The sequence below is a fragment of the Carcharhinus amblyrhynchos genome, chromosome 23 (genome assembly GCF_965287045.1).
Source record: "Carcharhinus amblyrhynchos chromosome 23, sCarAmb.v2.hapA, whole genome shotgun sequence".
Classification (NCBI taxonomy): Eukaryota; Metazoa; Chordata; class Chondrichthyes; order Carcharhiniformes; family Carcharhinidae; genus Carcharhinus; species Carcharhinus amblyrhynchos.
The window spans coordinates 26,053,165-26,072,964 of NC_137346.1; the positions used below are offsets into that span (position 1 = coordinate 26,053,165).

At 41.2% G+C, this 19,800-nt stretch overlaps 1 protein-coding gene across 9 annotated transcripts in view; it reads left to right on the forward strand.

The window, feature by feature from the left end:
• Positions 1-19,800, forward strand: part of LOC145357376 (rab effector Noc2-like) — a 197,221-nt gene that overhangs the window by 84,988 nt on the left and 92,433 nt on the right. For 7 of the 9 annotated variants that reach the window (XM_080210688.1, XM_080210691.1, XM_080210686.1 and 4 more), the window contains 3 exons: positions 45-133; positions 9,738-9,881; positions 11,671-11,800. In XM_080210688.1, coding sequence (XP_080066814.1) covers positions 57-133; positions 9,738-9,881; positions 11,671-11,800 — 351 coding nt within the window. In that variant the 5' untranslated portion in view covers positions 45-56. Of the gene's footprint in view, positions 1-44; positions 134-9,737; positions 9,882-11,670; positions 11,801-19,800 lie in introns of those variants that run through there. The other 2 variants (XM_080210693.1, XM_080210692.1) reach the window with 1 other exon arrangement.

The window sequence follows — 19,800 nt, forward strand, 5'->3', positions numbered from 1 at the left end:
TTAAAGTATTGACAACTACATTTTTCTCCCCCACTAAATCTCAGCAGGAGAAAGTCATGGCTGACACCATATTTGGAAGTGGAACAGATCAGTGGGTGTGTCCTAATGACAGACAACTTGCCCTTCGAGCCAAGTGAGTAATTATATAAATTACACTCAACATTTTACAATTTAAACTCTTTCTAAAATACTAGTGTTTGTTACTTGCATCCAAATATTTTGTAAAGACATGTTCTTTCAGGACTTTTTTCTTTTGTGTTATTATGAATCTTGTGCTAACTTGGATGTTTACTTGATTAAAGAATCTACCTTTGTCATGTAGTCTGCAGTTACATGGAAGTGTCAAATCTTGCACTCAGTGTGGTATAAGGGTCCAGCATATCCACACATTCAAAGCTGGAAGACACATAGGCGTGCTTCTTGGGTCAAGTCGAAGATCTTGATTTCTCATGTTGGAATGTGGCAACTTCAGTCAATGGCTCTTCAACAAATTTTAAATTCGACACAGGAGACAGCATAACAATCCTGTTGGACAAAAAACCATGGCTGGTGACCCAGTGGTTGACACCACCCATGAAGCCCCTATATGCAGTGGGAGGGTTAAAGTTCTCAGTGAAGGCAGCCGACAGGTGTCACTGTGATAAAAGTATAGACCCTCTTTGTGATCCACAACAAGGATTGTTTGTTAGTATCTTGCTGGCTGAGGTTATTCATGAAGGCCCCAACCTTTCAACCTAACCTCAGGTTAAACCACCACCAATCAGCTCTCCCCCTCAAAGGGGAAAACAGCCTATGGTCATCCAGGACTATGAAGACTTTATCTTTATTTATTAGTAAGCTGTAAAACCTGTATTCAACTTTAACCTGGTACAGAAGATTGACAAGGTCAGTCAACGAGGATTCAGGCTGTTCATTTGTGGGTGCGCCACAAATCACAGAATCAAAGAATCCCTATGGTGCAGAAGGAGACAATTCCGCACTGACAGCAATCTCACTCGGGCCCTATCGCTGTAACCCCACATACTTATCCTGCTAATTGCCTTTCACAAGTAGCAATTTAGCAAGGCCAATCAACCTAATCCACACATCTTTGGATTGTGGGCTGAAACCGGAGCACCTGGAGGAAACGCACGCAGACATGGGAAGAATGTGTAAGCTCCACACAGACAGTGACCCAAAGCTGGAATTGAACCTGGGTCGCTGGTGCTGTGAGATAGCAGTGCTAACACTATGCTGCCTAGGGACCTGGTTCCCGAGTACAAATGTGAGTTCCTGAAACTCCTCATTGGACTGGGGTGACTGCTTAAAAAAAATCACACTGAGGGAGGAAGTTAAACCCATGTGCTGATCACACCATGCAAGATCCCCCATGCACTCATGAAATAGGTGCAGCAGCAGCTGGATGACATGACAAGCATGGGAATCATCTCTCCACTAACCCAATCAACTGCATGGTGTCCCGGGATGGTCCCAGTCGCAGAAGTGAATGAGTACATTCATATCTGCATCAACCTGACACAGCTCAATAACTTCACAGTAACTTCATTGCAGTATTAATATAAGCCTTACTTGTGACTAATAAATAAACTATAAACTTAACAATAAAACTGCGAAAGCCAGAGAGGTAAATCCCAGGCCTTCAGTGGACAAAAGCCTGTCTGAAGTCTCTAAGAGTGCAGTATTTTCAAGTGGGATGCTTTTGTTAACTCTCACTTGAGGAAGAGTCTAGGCTGTTGACCACATTAGTTAGCTCCTTCTGCTTTAACCACCTACTGTTTAGAATCACGGTGCCAGAAATAATCTAGTGCGTGATATTGGCCATTTTGAAGGGCTTTCATGGGCTTATTAGCTACATGGACAATGTATTTACGGTTTACGGTGCAATGGTGGATGTACATGACAAAAGATTCATAGCAGTCTTAGATTAGTTACAGGAAGCAGGACTGACACTGAATAACAAATGCGAGTTTTCCAAACCATCAATTAGATTCCTGGGCCACAGCATCAATGCAGACCCACAAAAAAACCAAAGCTATCAGCAAGTTCTCAACCCCATCCTAAACTCCAGACCTCCAGTGATTCTTGGGGATGGTGAACCAGCTTGCAAAACTTTTACTGAGTTTGGCACAGGCCTTGAGGCATCTAATTTAGAAGGATCAAGCGTAGTGCTGGGACTCGCATCAAGAGCAAGCTCGCTGTCTCATGGATATTCTGGCTGACTATGATCCAGCTCTGCCCGTCACCATATCTGTGGATGCTTTGTCAACTGGCCTGGGCGTGGTCTTGTTCCAGGAACCAAAGATGGAAGTCAGCCCCCGTGTACTACACATCCAGTGAGCTGTCGGATATGGAGGAGTGGTGCATCATCATAGAAAAGGAAGCCCTCTCATTCACATGGGCATTCGAGAAGTTTTCAGACTATATTATTGGCCTCAATTGAAATGGACTACAAGCCACTTGCCTCCTTATTGGATGAGAAGGAGCTAGCAGAGATGCCTCTCAGAATCCAAGGTTTCACCTGTGCCTCCTGAGGTTTGCCTACAAGACTGTGTCCATCCTTGGTAAAAAAAAACCAGACATCAGCAGTCAAAGGCTACAGTGGGCCTCGTGACAAAACAGAATGTCAGTCGCATTGAACAACTTAAAGCGTACTCCCAATTGACAAAGAGGGACCTGCCAACAACCACAAACAAACTTCCAACAGGATTGTGATGAGAAGTGTGCCCGCACCTGCAGAGACTGCAATCAAGTATCGTCTCAGCAGAAACCAAATTGAGAGACCATGAAATTGTGTTCGAACAACGAAAACACTTTACAATTACAGATGGCTTTCTAGTTCACAATGAGCAGCTCATCATCTCTGTGGCAGATCCTTCAAAAAAAACACCAGGGCCATCTGGTTATTGCCAAGTTCAAAGTTCCCCAATCAGCTTGCTCTTTGGCGGCCAGGTATTTCCAAGCTTGTTCAGGACACAATTGCAGAATGATAGGTGTGTGCATTGCATAGATAGGACCAAAGACATTTCCTCGTCCTCATACAATCCCTAGCCAGGCCATGGGAGACGCTGGACATTGACCTACTCGTTTTCAGTGGTAGAATACTTCTCTAAATGGCTTAAGAGGAAGCAACTATACACGACTACCACAGAGGCATTAATTGAGGCATTAATTAAGGCATTAAAAGAGATGTTTGTGAGCTTTGGCATCTTGGGCAAGACCATGTCCAATGATAGCCCACAATCTCTCCTGCAATGTCAGCAAAATGAAGAAGATTGTCTTCGACTTCAGGAAGCATAGAGGTGAACATCCCTGTCTACATCAATGAAGTAGAAAGGGTCGTGAGCTTCAAGTTTTTAGGTGTCCAGATCACCAACAACTTGTTCTGGTCCCCCCCATGCCAACACTATGGTTAAGAAAGCCCACCAACACCTCTACTTTCTCAGAAGACTAAGGAAATTTGGCGTGTCAGCTACGACTCTCAATCTTTATAGATGCACCATAGAAAGCATTCTTTCTGGTTGTATCACAGCTTGGTGTGGCTCCTGTTCCGCCCAAGACCGTGAGAAACTACAAAAGGTTGTGAATATTGCCCAGTCCATCACACAAACCAGCCTCCCGTCCATTGTCTCTATCTACACCTTTTGCTGCCTCGGCAAAGCAGCCAGCTTAATTAAGGACCCCACGCACCCCGGACATTCACTCTTCCACCTCGTTCCATCAGGAAAACAATAAAGAAGTCTGAAGTTGCGTACCAACTGACTCTAGAACAGCTTCTTCCCGGCTGCTGTCAGATTTTTGAATGGACCTACCTTGCATTTAGTTAACACTAGCTATGACTGTAACACTACATTCTGTACTCTCTTGTTTCCTTCTCTGTGGATGGTGTGTTTTGTCTGTATAACACGCAATAAGAAGTACTCTTCACTATGTACTAATACATGTGACAATAATAAATAAATCAAATCATATTGCACACTTTACCACCATTATTTCAAGTGCTGTAGGAATGAGGCTTGTTTTTTGATGAATCTCTCAGCTTCTCCCCGGTCCCTGTGGCTGGCTTCCTGTGCTGTGCTTGGAAAAAAAAGGCAGCCTTTTTATTCCTTCTCCCTTGTTGCTCCTGCTCTCTCACCACAGCCTAGTTACATAAAAAGCTACATTTCCAACTGTGACCTCCCAGCCTCCACTGTTATCTTAGATTTTGAGATCTGTCCTTCAGTGGCTCCTGACCACTGGCTGCTCTCCTGGTTTTGATTTCTTAAATTGTACCAAGTCCTTGGCTCCACCTCGTGGCAGAGCTTAGTTAAAACAGGAAATCAGGGCTTCATCTGCTAACAGTACCGACCAACCTCTGCCACGAGATGGAGCCTGGTGAATCCAAAGCAGAGTTTGCCAAACTTTTCAAACTGCAGAAAGTGAATCGGGGAACCCCAAGCATTCTCACTTTGTCAACGTCCCTTTTTTTTTGTCATGAAATAGGTGTGAACACAGAAATCAAATTTAAACAAATCTTTTCTAGCTATATCTATGCATATATTAGGATTTCAGGAAGAGACACACAGTCACAAATATATTCACCAGCTACACGGCCCCCTCACGTTAACCCCTGACCAAATGAAACAGCTTTAAGTGAGGATGTTAAGCGAGCTAGCATTAATCAAGGACTTAGTACATGCACTTCAAATAATATAATAGCGCATTTCCATTGAAGCTGTTTGGGAAACAAACAGCACGTTTGATTGTAAACCTGGCTGAGCCACCCTCCCATCTTCCTTTAACATTAATCGATGTAAGTTGTATCCACTTTAGGAGAGAGGAATCTAAAAAGTTCTCTTACTTAAAAAAAAAGTTAAATTTTACCTTTTGTCATTTTTAATGGGAGGAGTTATGCTTAAAATCCAATACTCATATATCAGACACATGTACCTCTCTCCCTCTCACACAACATAAATACAGACATCTCGCTCTCTTACGTACTCAGCCCCCTCGCTCACAATTACCTCCTGTCTCTCAAATGCTCCCTGCCTCTCTCTCACACTCTCATCCTCTCTCACACACTCACTCCTCTCCCACACATTCTCACCTTCCTCTCTTACATACTCACCTTTCTCGCCCACACACTCGTCCCTCCTCTGTCACAGGCGCACCCCTCATCACATGATTTAATTATTTTCTCCACCATTTAATTATTCTCCTGTTTCTGTCTAGCAGATCCACATTTACCTATGCTAATCTTTTCCCTATTTCGTACCAGTGGAAGCTTTTATAGTCCATTTTCACATTTCTGGCTGGCTACTCTCATTCGATTTTCTCATTCTTTTATCAGTTTCTTTGTGTCTAAGAAGCTCCCAATTCTCAGGCTTATTACTTTTTTGGCAACTTTATAAATCTCGTCTTTTGAACTGATACAATTTTGAACTTGTTATCCATGGTTGGATCACTTTTCCAGTTGGGTTTTGGTGTTTCATTGGAATGTACATTTGTTGTGAACCTGTTTAATTATTTAAATATTAGCCGTTGTCCATTGTTATACTTTTTAATGTAATTACCCAGTCGACCACATTCATTTTGCCCCTTATATCTTTGTTGTTCCTTTACTTAAATTTAAGATTTTAGTTCCAGAGTGAACTGCATCACTTTCAAACTTAATGTAAAATTCCATCATGTTACAATTTGATTATTAAGTACCCCTTCTTCGTTTCACAATTCTACATTTAAAAAGCCCGATCCTCAGTTGATTCCTCAGCAAACTCTTCTAGAAACCAATTTCGTACACACTCTAGGAATTCCTCCTCCACAGAATCGGCATTGATTTGGATTACCCAGTATATATATAGATTGGAGTTCCCCATGATTTTTGTGACATGCACACCTAATTTCCTGATTTATTTTGTGCTCTATATGTCACTTGTTTGGTGGCCTATAATTAACTCTCACTGATGTTTGCTTCCCTTTGTTGTTTCTTACCTACACTCAAAGATTCTCTCTCATTAACGTATTGATCTCATCCTTTTAGTAAGTGTGCTATCCCACCTCCTCCTGCCTAAAAGTATTGAATGCCCTTGAACATTCAGTTCCCAGACCTGGTCACTCTGCAATCATGTCTCTGAAATTGCAATTTGATCATATCCATTTACTTCTGTTTGTGCCGTCAATTCATCTAACTTGTTGTGTATGTGTCTGCATTCAGAGTCATTTAAACATTTTTCTGATTTAACATTGACCTGATTTGCTGCTGGCCTTTTGTTTCTGCTGCCTTCCTATTTTACTTACTATTTTTCTTTCTACCATTACCAGTTTTGTTTATCTGCTATCTGAATTCTCTCTGTGGTTCCCCCTTTGCTGCCAAACAAGTTTGAACCCTCCCCAAAAGCACTAACAAATTTCCTGATGAGGATATTGGTCCCAGACCTGCTAAGGTGTAACCCATTGAACAGGTCCCACCTGCTGCAGAACAAGTCCCTGTGTCTCAGAAATCTAAAACTCTTCCTCTTGAACCACCTCTCCAGCCATACATTCATTTCTCTACCTTCCTATTTCTGTACTCATCAGCACATGGCTTTGGACATATGCTGAAAGTTACGGTCTTTGAAGTCCTGTTTTTGAATCTCTTTCCTAGCTGCGTAAAACCTCATGGTTCTACCACAATGACTCCAGTCAACACTCGAGTTTCAAAACCCAGAGCTCAGGTTCCTGCAGCTGAGGCACTTCCTGCACATTCAGGCACCTTGGCCACAGGAAGAGTGCCTGATTTTCCATATGTTATTGGATGAGAATGCCCCATGACTAAGCTGCCCTGCCATGCCTTTACTTTACAGGCTATTTATTATAAACTTGGAGAATAGAAATCTAATGCTCCTAATAATTTTTACTACTGCTAGTAAACCTTACATAAAACTTTACAATTACTGCTAAATTACCCAAGCAAAACTCTCACCAATCAATCACCTGTTTTGGTGTCACGTTACACTTTGAAGTTTTCTCAGAATGCAGCCTACCATAGACGGAGACTCCCAGCTCAGTTAATTCGATGTGCTGCTCTCTGCACACTTTTATACCTCAAAGTTGAGGTCGCTATTTAAGGGAACAGCCGCTCTACCCTCATTGCATTGCGTTTCCTCACTCACCAAATTCCAAAGTGTTCACCCTGTGACAAGCTGCTGACTTTGTGCTTCTTACCAATCTGGTGTCCATCCTACATCATCTTTGGATACCATGTGAATGTATCAAGAAGAGCCTTCATATTCTAGATGAAGGCTAACCTGGATCTTGTACAAGGGTAATATTCACTTTCAGGACAATACAGCCAAAAACACTATTTGTCTTTTTAACAGCTCTATGGTCATGCTTGTGAACTTTTCAGAGAGATGTACAATGACCCCCAGGTCTTTTCCTGTGCACAAGATTGTGCCCCTGCTTGGCACTAGCCCAACTGCAAACATAGTCATATTTATCTATATTGAATTATGTCACCAGGGTACAAGCTCATGCTCTCATTACATCCATATCTACCTGTAATCTAAAGCCCTAAAACACCCACGTAGCTTGAGTCATTCACAAACTTGGACTGAAAATATACTGTTGTAGAAAATTCTCCTGAACACACTTTAGAAACACTTTCACTCTCTGCCCTTTATACTCTCACAATTCCAGTTTAGGATAATTAAAATCCTTATAATAACTACTCATTCGTTTCTCTCAATTTCTGTAAATTTGTTCCTGTAATCTTTCCCACTATAAAGTGGTCTATAAAGTACACAACAGTCGAATGGTCCCTAGATTTTGTCAATGAGTGTTTTCAGACATCATCTGTCTTCAGCACAGTGATGTTGTCAGTCAATGCTTCAATCCCTCTTCCTTTCTTTTCTTTCCCTCTCTTTCCTGAACACCATGTCTCCAGGAATACTTATTACTTCTCTTTTTCAGTCTGGTCTCCATTATCATTTAACATTAAATTCCCACATGGGTACTTGCACCTGCAGCTCACCAGCCTTATTTACCATACCCTTTGCATTCCTAGACTTGTAAACCCAAGTTCAGCCTTATTGTATTCCGTCATATTCTGACCTCACCTAATATCATCTTATTTCTTACTCTAGTACTGCCTACCTCTCCAAATTTCTTTCTGTTATTACCTCCTGGTTTCCGTCTCCCTGCCAAGAGCACAGTGGTCAGCGCTGCTGCTGCACAACACCAGGGACCCAGGTTCAATACCGTTCTGGTGCGGAGTTGGCACGTCCTCTATGTGTCTGCGTGGGTTTCCTCTGGGCACTCGGGTTTCCTCCCACAATCCAAAGATGTGCCAATTAGGTTGATTGACCATGCTAAATTGCCCCTTGGTGTCGGGAAGATTGTGGGGTAACTGCATGGAGTTGCGGGGATGGAGCCTGCATGGGATTATTGTTGATGCAGACTCAATGTGTCGAATAGCCTTTCTGCACTGTGGGAATTCTATGATTCTAAGTTAGCTTAAGCTCTCCCCAGCAGCAGCAACAAACCACTTTGCAAGGACGTTGGTACCAATTCTGTTCAGGTGCAACATGTTCGGCCTGTGTAGGTTCCATTTTTCCCAGAACTGGTTCTAATGTCCCAGCAACATAAATATCCCTCTTACTGGAGCCTGTAAAAACAGTACCCCTGCTGTTGTTCAGTAAATTCCTATACAAATAGATTTATGAATATTTACCATTTGTGCCCTAGTGGTATAAGTTACTGAACTGGTAGATCAAAAATCTAGTGTGATGCTCTGGGGTTACACCTGAACAGAATTGGGACCAATGTCCTTGTAAGGTTGTTTGTTACTGCTGCTGTAGGGATCTAGGCTTGAAACTCACCATGATCAATGATTAAATAAACCTATTGCATCATCTTGCCAGCCACATATTCATCTTCTTTCTCCATTTATTTCTAAACCCACATGGCAAGGAAGAACCTTGAGACTGATAGCTTTGAGATCATGCCTGCTGTTTTCTTTTGGGGCTCTGTAACTCTGGACCTCTTCCTAATTCAGGAGTGGTTGGTACCAATATTGACTACTAGCTGTTCACTTTCCCCTCTGAGTGCTCTGAAGCAACTCAGTGAAATCTTTGACCCTGGCACCAGGGAGGCAACACCATCCTGGTTTCATGTCTGCAACTGTATAAGCACCAGTCTGCTCCCCTTAATTATGGAATTCCCTTTGATTATTGCTTTCCCAATCTTTCTCCTATCTCCCAGTACAGCTAATCCAGCTCTGCTGCCGTGGACTTAGATCTGACTGCAGTCCCCAGAGAAACCATCACTTTCACCAATATTCAGAACTGAATACTGATTGGAGAGTGAGATGCACTCTGGGGATTTCTTCGACTATTTGGTCACCCATTCCCCCTCTGCCAGCATTCCCTTGGGCTGTAGGCTGATCACCTTGAGAACATGCTGTCCATGAAACTCTCAACCTTCCAAATGCATTGCCAGCTGCTATTTAAGCTCAAAAACTTAGAGCTCCAGTTGATATACTTCCTATAGATGAGATTGTCTGAGCCATGAAAACTGTTCTGGAGTTCCCACTTGTTCCAGGATGTTCATTCCATGGCACTGAAGGTGTTTGCCATACCTCTATATACCAACATATGACATGGCTTTGAGTTTGTAAAGGTCTCAGTAGCTTGGGCTTCTCTGTCCTCTGAATTGATATATTTTGTGTCTGCATCTGTTGGGGAAAAATAGAAACAAACTGAATGATGTTCTCTTTCCAATAGACTCAAAACTGGTTGGTCTGTACACACGAATGAGACAGACAAACAGCGACAAAGTCAGATACTAACAAAGAAGGAAGTAGCAAACATCCTGGATGTCATCAAAAGAGCTGAGACACTGGATCTGATTGAACAGAAACGGGTTGGGTATGGAAAAGCTATTTTGACAAAATGCAAAGTTATCATTGTTTAAATAAATCAGTAATCTCGCCCTTTAAAGCTGTATTGTGGTAGAACCAGTATGATGTAGTAGGACACTTGATGCAATAACTTTTGCAGGAGCCAATGGTTCAGTGGTAATCTCATTGGATGAGTAATCCAGAGGTCCAGGGTAATGCTTTCGGGACACTAGTTCATATCTGATGGTGGACTTTAAATTCAATTAATAAATTGAAAGCTAGTCTCAGTAATGGATCATGAAACTGTTATTGATGGCTGTAAAAACCCACTTAGTTCACTAGTGCCATTTTGGGGAGAAAATAGGCCATCCTTAACTGATCTGGCCTACAGCTAACTCCAAACCCACAGCAATGCAGTTTGGGCAGGATTTTCTGTTTTTGGGGCGAGTGCAGCCGGAAACTTTTGCCCTGTGGCTGGGATTTCACAAGTCCCACCTATCCTTGGCAGGGTTGGGGGGGTGCAGTGGTTGTGGTTGGCAGTTTGGTGGGGGTGGTTGGCAGGGAGGAGGAGGTGTAAAATTGGGCACCATGCATCATTCCTGGCACCGACCCATCAATTCATGCTCCTGCTGCAATTTTACCGACAGCAGGAATCCCCGGCCAATCGGGGTTCTTAAATGGCTGCAGGGATTTTACTTGTGGCGGGGTGAGGCCGGCACCAATTGTGTACCATGGAAGCTTTGACTACTTGGACTGGTGGCCGGGCAAGAAGAATGTATCACCTTTCAGGGCCCCCTGCCCTGTCAACCTTTGCCCCATACCCCGTGCTACAGCCTGTCGGCCTGGCTCACTGAGACACTCCTCACTACTTGCCTTTACATTGACTTCATTGATGATCACCATGGTTTGTCATTCCCGACAGAGTGGCTGAGACCAGAGCACTCTTGGGCATTTGATTGATTGGGCTTTCACCCCCAATATGGACTGAAGCTCTGCTTTGAGGCAATTACCTGCCAACAGCCATTAAATGGCAATTAAGAGTTGACCACATTGCTTTGGCTCCAGTGTCACATATAGGCCAGATCAGGTAAGGATGGCAACAATTGACAATAGATTTTAATTCCAGATTTTTATTGAATTCACATTTCACCGTCTGTTGTAGCAGACGAGTTAGCACGGTGATAGTTGTTAAATTCCTGACAACCAGTTGGTGAATGAGAAGAGCAGAAACCAATCTTAATTTTTCACAAAGTTGTATCATACCCCTGCCCAATATCTGTAACCCTGTGTGTTTACCATGGATAATTCATCTAACCTACACATCTTTGGACACTAAGGGACAATTTAGAATGGCCAATCCACCTAATGTGCATATCTTTGGACTGTGGAAGGAAACCAGAGTACTCAGAGGAAATCCATGCAGACATGAGAAGAACATGCTAACTCCACACAGTCACCCAAGATCGGAGCTAAATCTGGTCTTGGTGCTGTGAAGCAGCAGTGCTAACCACTTTGCCACCGTGCCACTCTTCATCTGATGGAGGGTCATCCAGACTTGAAACATTAACTCTGTTCTCTCTCCATGGATGCTGTCAGACATGCTGAGATTTTCCAGCATTTTCTGTTTTTGTTGTAGCATCCTATCTGTGCTGCTTGCTTAAGTTTGTGACCTAGATTTAAAACCAAGTCACAGTGTGCAAAAAGTTAAATGTACACAATGTGACACAATAAACATACAAAATTACATGTTAAACATAACTTTGACTTTTTGAAATATTTATGCAGCACCCTTACTTTAATTTCTTTTTGCAATCTAGTCGCCTTGTTGAACGTTTAGAAAATATGAAGAAAAATGTGATGGGAAATGGTCTATCTCAATGCTTGTTATGTGGAGAGTTACTTGGATTTCTGGGATCAACATCTGTCTTCTGTCAAGATTGTAGGAAGGTAAGGTCTTTGTAAGTGAGAGTTTTAGAGATAATTATATGATGTTTCACATTTCATTTAATAGCCACGTTCAGTTATTGATGTGATGCTGTGGTGGAGGAGGCTTATTTTTAAAAACACATTTAGGGGATGTGGGCATTGCTGGCTAGGCCAGCATTTATTGCCCAACCTTGATTGCCCTTGAGAAGATGTTGGTGATCTGCCTTCTTGAACAGCTACACTTACCATGCTGTATGGGAGGAAATTCCAGGATTTTGACCTAGCGACCTGAAGGAATAGCAATATATTTCCGCATCAGTACTGAGAGTGATTTGGAGGGGAACTTGGAGGTGGTGGTGTTCCCATGTGCCTGCTGACCTTGTCCTTCTAGAAGGTGGCAGCTGTGAGTTTGAAAGGTGCTGCCAAAGGAGCCATAGTGAGTTCTTGTAGTGTGTCTTATAGTTGATGCACAATGTTGTCACTGTTTGTTAGAGGTGGCGGGAGTAAATGTTTGTGAAAGGTCAAATGGGTTGCTTTGTCTTGGATAGTGTCAACCTTTTTGAGTCTTGTTGGAGCTGCTTTATCCAGGTAAGTGGAGAGTATTCCATTAAACTTCTGACTTGTGCCTTGTATCTTTACTTCATCCAGCTTTGTAATCCTGTGCAGTGAATATTGTGGGAGAATTTTACTTCATGGTTCATGTTAATACTTTAGAGATAATGCTTAATTTTTAGGAAGACTGTAGTTGTGAAAGTAAGGTAACTGAAATGTTGAGCTTTAGAGATTTCCAGAACACACAAAAGAAAGTTGCAGTTCAGATGGTTACTCATGTTTATTTCAAAGGGTCAGAGTAGAAGAGATGGAACTATAAAACAGGAGGTAGACTTACTTATCTGGAGAACTAGAGATGTAATTTCCACACTGCTTGCAAAGAAGTGAAGTCCAGAGAGATGTTTTGTTTTGGGAGATGTGTGGAGCTCAGGAAGGATCTCTGGTTTCAATTCATCTGTGTGTTTACTGGGCAAGGTCGGTTGGTTGCAGTTTGGTCCTTGTGGGGTTTGCAACTCACAGGGAAGCCTAGGGAGCTGTTAACCAGCTGCAGGCAGTTTAGGCTCGGGGAAGTTGAGGCGAGCCATTTACAGTTTGGTGCAACTGGAAAACTGAAGTTTGGAGAAACCCAGGGGCAATGGCAGCTTATTAAAGTAGAATGCATTTGCATATAGTATTGGTTTCTATTTTATATTGCAGTGTTCGATCTGAGAATCTAAATGGGCATATGTGTACACATGATGCCCTCCACGCTGGGGTAATGTTCAATATCGAAGAAACCCCACTGTTTTGACCTCCAGTTGCTATAGCTCATTGTCAAATTATGCATCATAATGAGTATGCCTTAGCATAGTTTTGGTAATGTTTTGGATGTGCTAAGTTATGGTGCTCTAGTATCAAATCCCCTGTGACAGCTGAAAAAGGTCTTGAAATTTGAAACTAAAGGCTGTGGCCACTTTAGTATTAGAGACCAAGTTGTGGCCACAGTTGGTTACTGATCCATCTTGAGTAACGCACAATGATATTATTGTGTAATAATCTCCATAGGTGTTGCATACACTGTTCTAGAGCCATATCCAAGTAAATGCTCCTTTATTAATAGGTTTTAGGGATGGTCAGGGTTCTATCTAGTCTGCACTTCCTTTCAGTGCTCTGCCTCGTATAAAAACTAAATTTAAAGAAATATTGACTATTTTGTTCGGTGTCATTTTTTACTTTAGTTCAAAGTCAAGACAAACAATGATAAGTAATTAAGTTGAATTTAACGAAGGGTAACATAGGTGGAAGCAGTATCGTAGGAAGCAGAGCTTTCAGACTCAGATTTCCAAAGGGGACGTCAAAAACATTCTGTAAGTATGTTTTATTTGTGGCTCCTTGCCATGGGGGCAGAGGTGCAACCAAGATTCCTCATGAGAAAACCATAATATGTTGCCTTTTAGATGTGTTTTCTGGGAGGTATGTCAGAACTGTGATCTGTCAAAATTGAGGCCGTGGGGAAGCATTCTGTACAGGACTGCAAAAGAACGAATTAAATTGCCCCAGGTGAAAGTTGTAAAAGAAAACCCCTTTGAACGTCTCTCACCAAGAGCAGCAATTCAGGTAAGTTAATACTCCTGCTTCAGACAGGAGTCCAATGCCCTCAATGTAACTGGAGCATCAATGACAGGTGTTCTGATACCTAACAACATTCCACATTACTGCCTCATTTTACCAGACCCACTGGAGAATGGAAGGAGGTAGATGTGGGAGATGCCCACTCTCATTTCCAGCTGAATTGCATACACTTGCAAAGTAGTCTTCTCTCAAATCCGCTTGCACTGAAATGTGTACAGTTTGACCCAAAATACAAAGGAATTTAGGGCTGTTGTTGCATTCCAGAAGGAAACTGAAATGGTGCAGAATTAAATCTAAAAGATTTTTTAATGATAGGTTGATTAAAGTATTCTGGCATTGCACAGCCTTTTTTTTTCTTCACTTAGTTTGAAGAAGAACTGATGCAGTACTATTGACTGATCTGAGTCATCATCATCCAACAGGTTCAGTGACATTTCCCATTTCTTGAAAACAAAATGCAAATGAACAACCTTTTGTTCTATTTTCACATTAAGCACTTTTTGTTTTACTTATTCGTGGCTGGCCAGCATTTATTGTCCACCCCTAGTTGCCCTTGAGAAGGCGGTGGTGAGCCATCCATCGATGTCAGGTAGTCTGTCCTGTTTAATTTTTTTATCGAGACTTTGTAGCAATTGATACAACTGAGTGACTAATTAGAGGGCAGTTGAGAGTCAACCACATTGCTATGGCTCTGGAGTCACATGTAGGCCAGAGCATGTAAGGATGGCAGATTTTCTTCCCTAAAGGACATTAGTCAACCAATGGATTTTTCTGACAATCAACAATGTTTCATGGTCATCAGTAGACTCTTAATTCTGGTTATGTTTTATTGAGTTCAAATTTCACCATCTGCTGTGATTGGGTTTGAATCTGGGTCCCCAGAAGATTAGCTGAGTTTCTGGATTAATTAGTTGAGCAAGAGTAGCACTAGGCCATCGCCTCCCCACGTTGTCCAAGAGTTATTTCATTCTGGTCACAGGTATTATTGAAATAAGCCCGTAAAGAGTTTGCTTTATTCATATAAAGCATGCAGGATGTAGATGTTTAAACATCGATTTTGTTCTATTTGGAAGCATTATGTAATCTTTACAATGCTGTTGAGAACCGACACAGTTCTATTGACTGATTTTGGTCATCATCATCCAACAGGTTCAGTGACATTTCCCATTTCTTGAAAAAAAAGACAAATTAACAACCATTTGGCATTTGTGTTTGTCTTGTTGAAAAGTGTTCTTGGGTGAATGCACAAATACAGCCCGATATGCATAATGTATATCCAGAATATGTAGGAGATATTAGACTCATATTTTCTCTGTATCTCTTCACAAAGGTCATATAACTGTTGTAATGTTCCATTTCATACTCTTGTTTTATCTTCATGTTTCCCTAGTAATAGAGTCATAGAGGTTTACAGCATGGAAACAGGCCCTTCGGCCCAACTTGTCCGTGCTGCCCTTTTTTTAAACCCCCAAGCTAATCCCAATTGCCTGCATTTGACCCATATTCCTCTATACCCATCGTACCCATGTAACTATCTAAATGCTTTTTAAAAGATAAAATTGTACCCGCCTCTACTACTATCTCTGGCAGCTTGTTCCAGACACTCACCACCCTCTGTGTGAAAAACAATTGCGCCTCTGGACACTTTTATATTTCTCCCCTCTCACCTTAAACCTATGCCCTCTACTTTTAGACTCCCCTACCTTTGATGTTGACTACTACCTTATCTATGCCCCTCATTATTTTATAGACCTCTGTAAAGTTACCCCTCAGCCTCCTATGCTCCAGAGGAAAAAAGTCCCAGTCTATTCAGTCTCTCCTTTTAATTCAATCCATCATGTCCCAGTAGCATCCAAGTAAATCTTTTCTGCATTCTTTCTAGTTTACTTATATCCTTTCTATAATAGGGTGACCAGAATTGCACACAGTATTCCAAGTGTGGCCTTACCAATGTCTTGTACAACTTCAATAAGACATCCCAACTCCTCTAATCAGTGTTCTGACCGATGATTTTCAGCACCTGCAGATTATTAAAGATAACCATTTTTTCCTTGCTGCTTGCTGTTTGGCATAATAAAATTCTCTATTTCTCACAAGAGATTATCAACCTTTCATTCTCCCCTGCAATGCATGAAATGGACACTGTTTATCCTTCCTCTTCTTGCACCTAACTTTATTTTGATGAAAACTGCACAATGAAACAGGTGAATTGTTTGTTCCCTATATGAGCAGGTCATATAAGTGGAGACTATCAAATACTCTTGAAATAGCACAAATTGTTAAGCTGTTTTTATTTGACTTAAACAGGGTTTATACACTGACCAGGGCAGCATAGGTTGCTTTCAGTCAGGATGTCTGAAGGAAAGAAAAGATTAACTACTTGGGTATGGTATTTATTTTTTCCCCACTCTAATTTTCTTTCCTTGCTCCCTCACCTTCAAAAGATTTTCATTCAAGTCTGAGATGTATTCTCTTGTACTTCTTCCAAGTGCTAGTTTTTCACATGTGAGCTTACTTAGTGCAGCTCCTTGGATCCTCGAGGTAGAATGGTTGTGTCACTGTCAGGCCAGATTCTGCACCCACCAGACCACAATCCCTACAAATCTCCCAGATAGTGATCAGGGATGGAAAGGCTGTTTCTCCCCATCCTCAACCCTCCAGGGCAATTGTAACACCCCTCATTTCAACAACTTCACAATAAATGGAATGATACTTGGGACTTACCCGATTTATACTTGCCACTAAACTACTGGGGAGGTAGTGTTTCTTTTGTATTAAATTGTAGTCTAATCATGTTGATAGAAAAATGTCCTTTGTCCCTTGTTTAATATAGAAAGATTAAAGGAAAATGCATGATTTGAATGAAACAAATTACATGGAAAAGAGAAGTGGGAGGATAGAATAATGTGTCCAACATCAGAGAAAATTGAAACTAGCCTAATTAAAATATTTAAAATTATCGTGCAAACGTTTCTTCCTCTAAAGTATTCTATTTTGAAATTCACTAAGGTATTTCAAATGCCTGTATTCGCATTTCAAAAACTTTTGGTAGAATTATGTTACATGCAGCTCTGATATCTGTAACAGGGTTGTTGGGTAATCAAGGTAGCTTAAGACGGCAGTGATTGGTAAAACATCTTCAGTACAGATCTGATTTATATAACAGAAGTTTCCATTTTTCACCCTATATACATTAAAGGGCTTCAAACTAACTCTTGCCATTTTTCTAAACTGTCTAAAAGGGAGTTTAGCCAGATTTCTGCTGAAGATGGAGATAGACGCTGAAGGTGTCTAAGGGTTATGAGAAAGCAAATTTAGTTCATTGCTCAGCTGCATCAGACAGCGACACAGAGCGGTTAGCACTGCTGCCTCACAGTGCCAGGGACTTGAGTTCAATTCCAGTTTGGATAACTGTATGGAGTTTGCACATTCTCCCTGTGTCTGCAGGAGTTTCCTCTGGGTGCTGCAGTTTCCTCCCACACTCCAAAGACGTGCAAGTTCGGTGGATTTGGCCATGCTAAATTGCCCCTTAGTGTCAGGGGGGATAGCAGGGTAAATACATTGGGTTATGGTGATAAGGCCTGGGTGGAATTGTTGTCAGTGCAGACTCGATGGGCCAAATGGCCTCCTCCTGCACTGTAGGGATTTTATGATTCTATGCAATACGGCACAAACTATTTTAATATGTATAAAGATCATGCTATTCACAATGTTGAACAAGTGAAGTTGAACATTGTTGCTACTAGAGCTATCAAATATTAAGTCACAGATATATCTGTAGATACTAGGTAACACAATTACAATCATCATGGCATCAAGAATTGAGGAGTATATGTGGATAGTTAATATTAACTGAGGCTAGTGCCATTCCTAGCAACAACTTGTACAGTGTTTTAATCATATGTTCCAAGGTACTTCACAGGAGCATTATAAAGCAAAGTTCAACACTGAGGCACATAAGGAAATATTAGGGAAGATGATCAAAATCTTGGTCAAAGAGGTATGTTTTAGTGTATATCTTCAAGGATGAATGAGAAGTAGAGAGCGTTACATGAGGGAATTCCAGAGTTTAGGTACTTGGCATGGCCACTGATTGTGGACGGGTTAAAATTTGGGAAGCTCAAGAGGACAGAATTAGAGGAGTACTATTATTTTGAAGGATTGTGGGACTGAAGGAAAAGACAGGGATAGGATGCAGGGCCTGGTGGAAAAGGCAATGTGCTGGTTAAAACATTAATTTATCTTCCAGTTTCCCTGCAATAAGAGACATTCTTGACAATTTTCCTTCTGCTCCTGAAGACACTGTCAGATTGAAATTTTCATCCACGTACACACACACACACACACACACACACACACACACACACACACACACACACACACACACACAGAGCGATTCAGGGTTCACTCATAACAAATTATCAGAGGGATGAAGATGGACAATGAGTGTTGTCAGGATGCTCAATCATTGAGGAGACCACAGCTAAGATTGACCCTTTGGTCGCACACTTGTCCATACTTCCAACTGCTATGATAGTTATTGGGAACAGGAGCCCTGTTAGATTGGTCCTGTCCTCTGTCCAGCGGTTTGAGGCAAATCTTAGCAGCCTGAGAGTCGACCACTCAGCACGTATAGATGATCAGACCTGGGATATTCTGGTCTTTAGAACTGCACTGAGTAGTACTTGCAGTGATTAGCAATTTTTTTATTGCAATGAAGAAAGTTGATGTAGTGAACTAACATGCAGAATCAAGAGATGAGAATCAAAAGGGCATGATCCTAAACTCCAGGATCCACAACTTAAACATTAGTTTGAGGAACAGGCTTTCGAATTGAGTCATTGTTTGAAGGAACAGATATCTCATACCATCTCACACAGTCAATACTGATCCTGCTGACATTTCGCTACAGAATTATTTACAGCAAAGACTGGTACCAAATAAATATTACAAAAATGCTTTGCTAGATTATTTCTGATTTTTTTTTGACTCCCAAAATCCACTTGGCTGCATTCTGTTGCAAAATTATAACCTGTAGACAGTTCAAATGTGGAGTTAACAATCACTTCCTGAATTATAGATTGTTTAAGCCATGAAGAAAAAAGCCTTGCTTTATGTTTCGGCATTGTACAAACCTCAAGAGATTTCAGTACTTTCAGCAACTGTAACGGTTTTGATATTTGTTCCTATCATGTTCTCTTGAGCTTTGTTAATTATTATATTTTATAAATATATTTTAAAAGTTATTTTAAATGGTTAAATAAAAATACTCAATGCTGTTCAAAAATAAAATGTACAGAATTTTTGTTAAAAATTGAAGTTTTGAGCTTCAATGGAAAAAAACAAGATTTGATAGCCTGTGAAGGGGGTTATGTAAAATGTTTCTGCTGGGTCAAAGCATGGAGGGAAGAGCTGTGGGAGGCAGATGCAGCAATCCTTGCTATGTCAGTCAGATACTCCTCTGCAGTTCTTGATGTGCACAAAGATTTTATTATTAATGAGCTTTGACCAAAAATGATGGCTATGACTGGCAGGTTGAAGAAATTGTTCTGACAGTTCAAACTGATCTTAAATGTTCAGTCAGTCTGCATTCAGCATGGCATGAAAAGAGACTGAGTCCATCTACTTGACTTTCAATTCATAAATTTCAATTTAGATTTGCTTCATCAAACACCAGTGTCAGATGTGACTGACAGACATTAAAGACTCTCCATATGTATTGAGAACTAATTATTTACTTTATTCCAATACTGAGCCCATATCTATGTACTGTCATAGATGAATGAATGTATAGATGAAAGTCATAAGTTACTTTTTATTGATGTATCCGACTGATGATAAGAAGTCTTTCCTGTCTA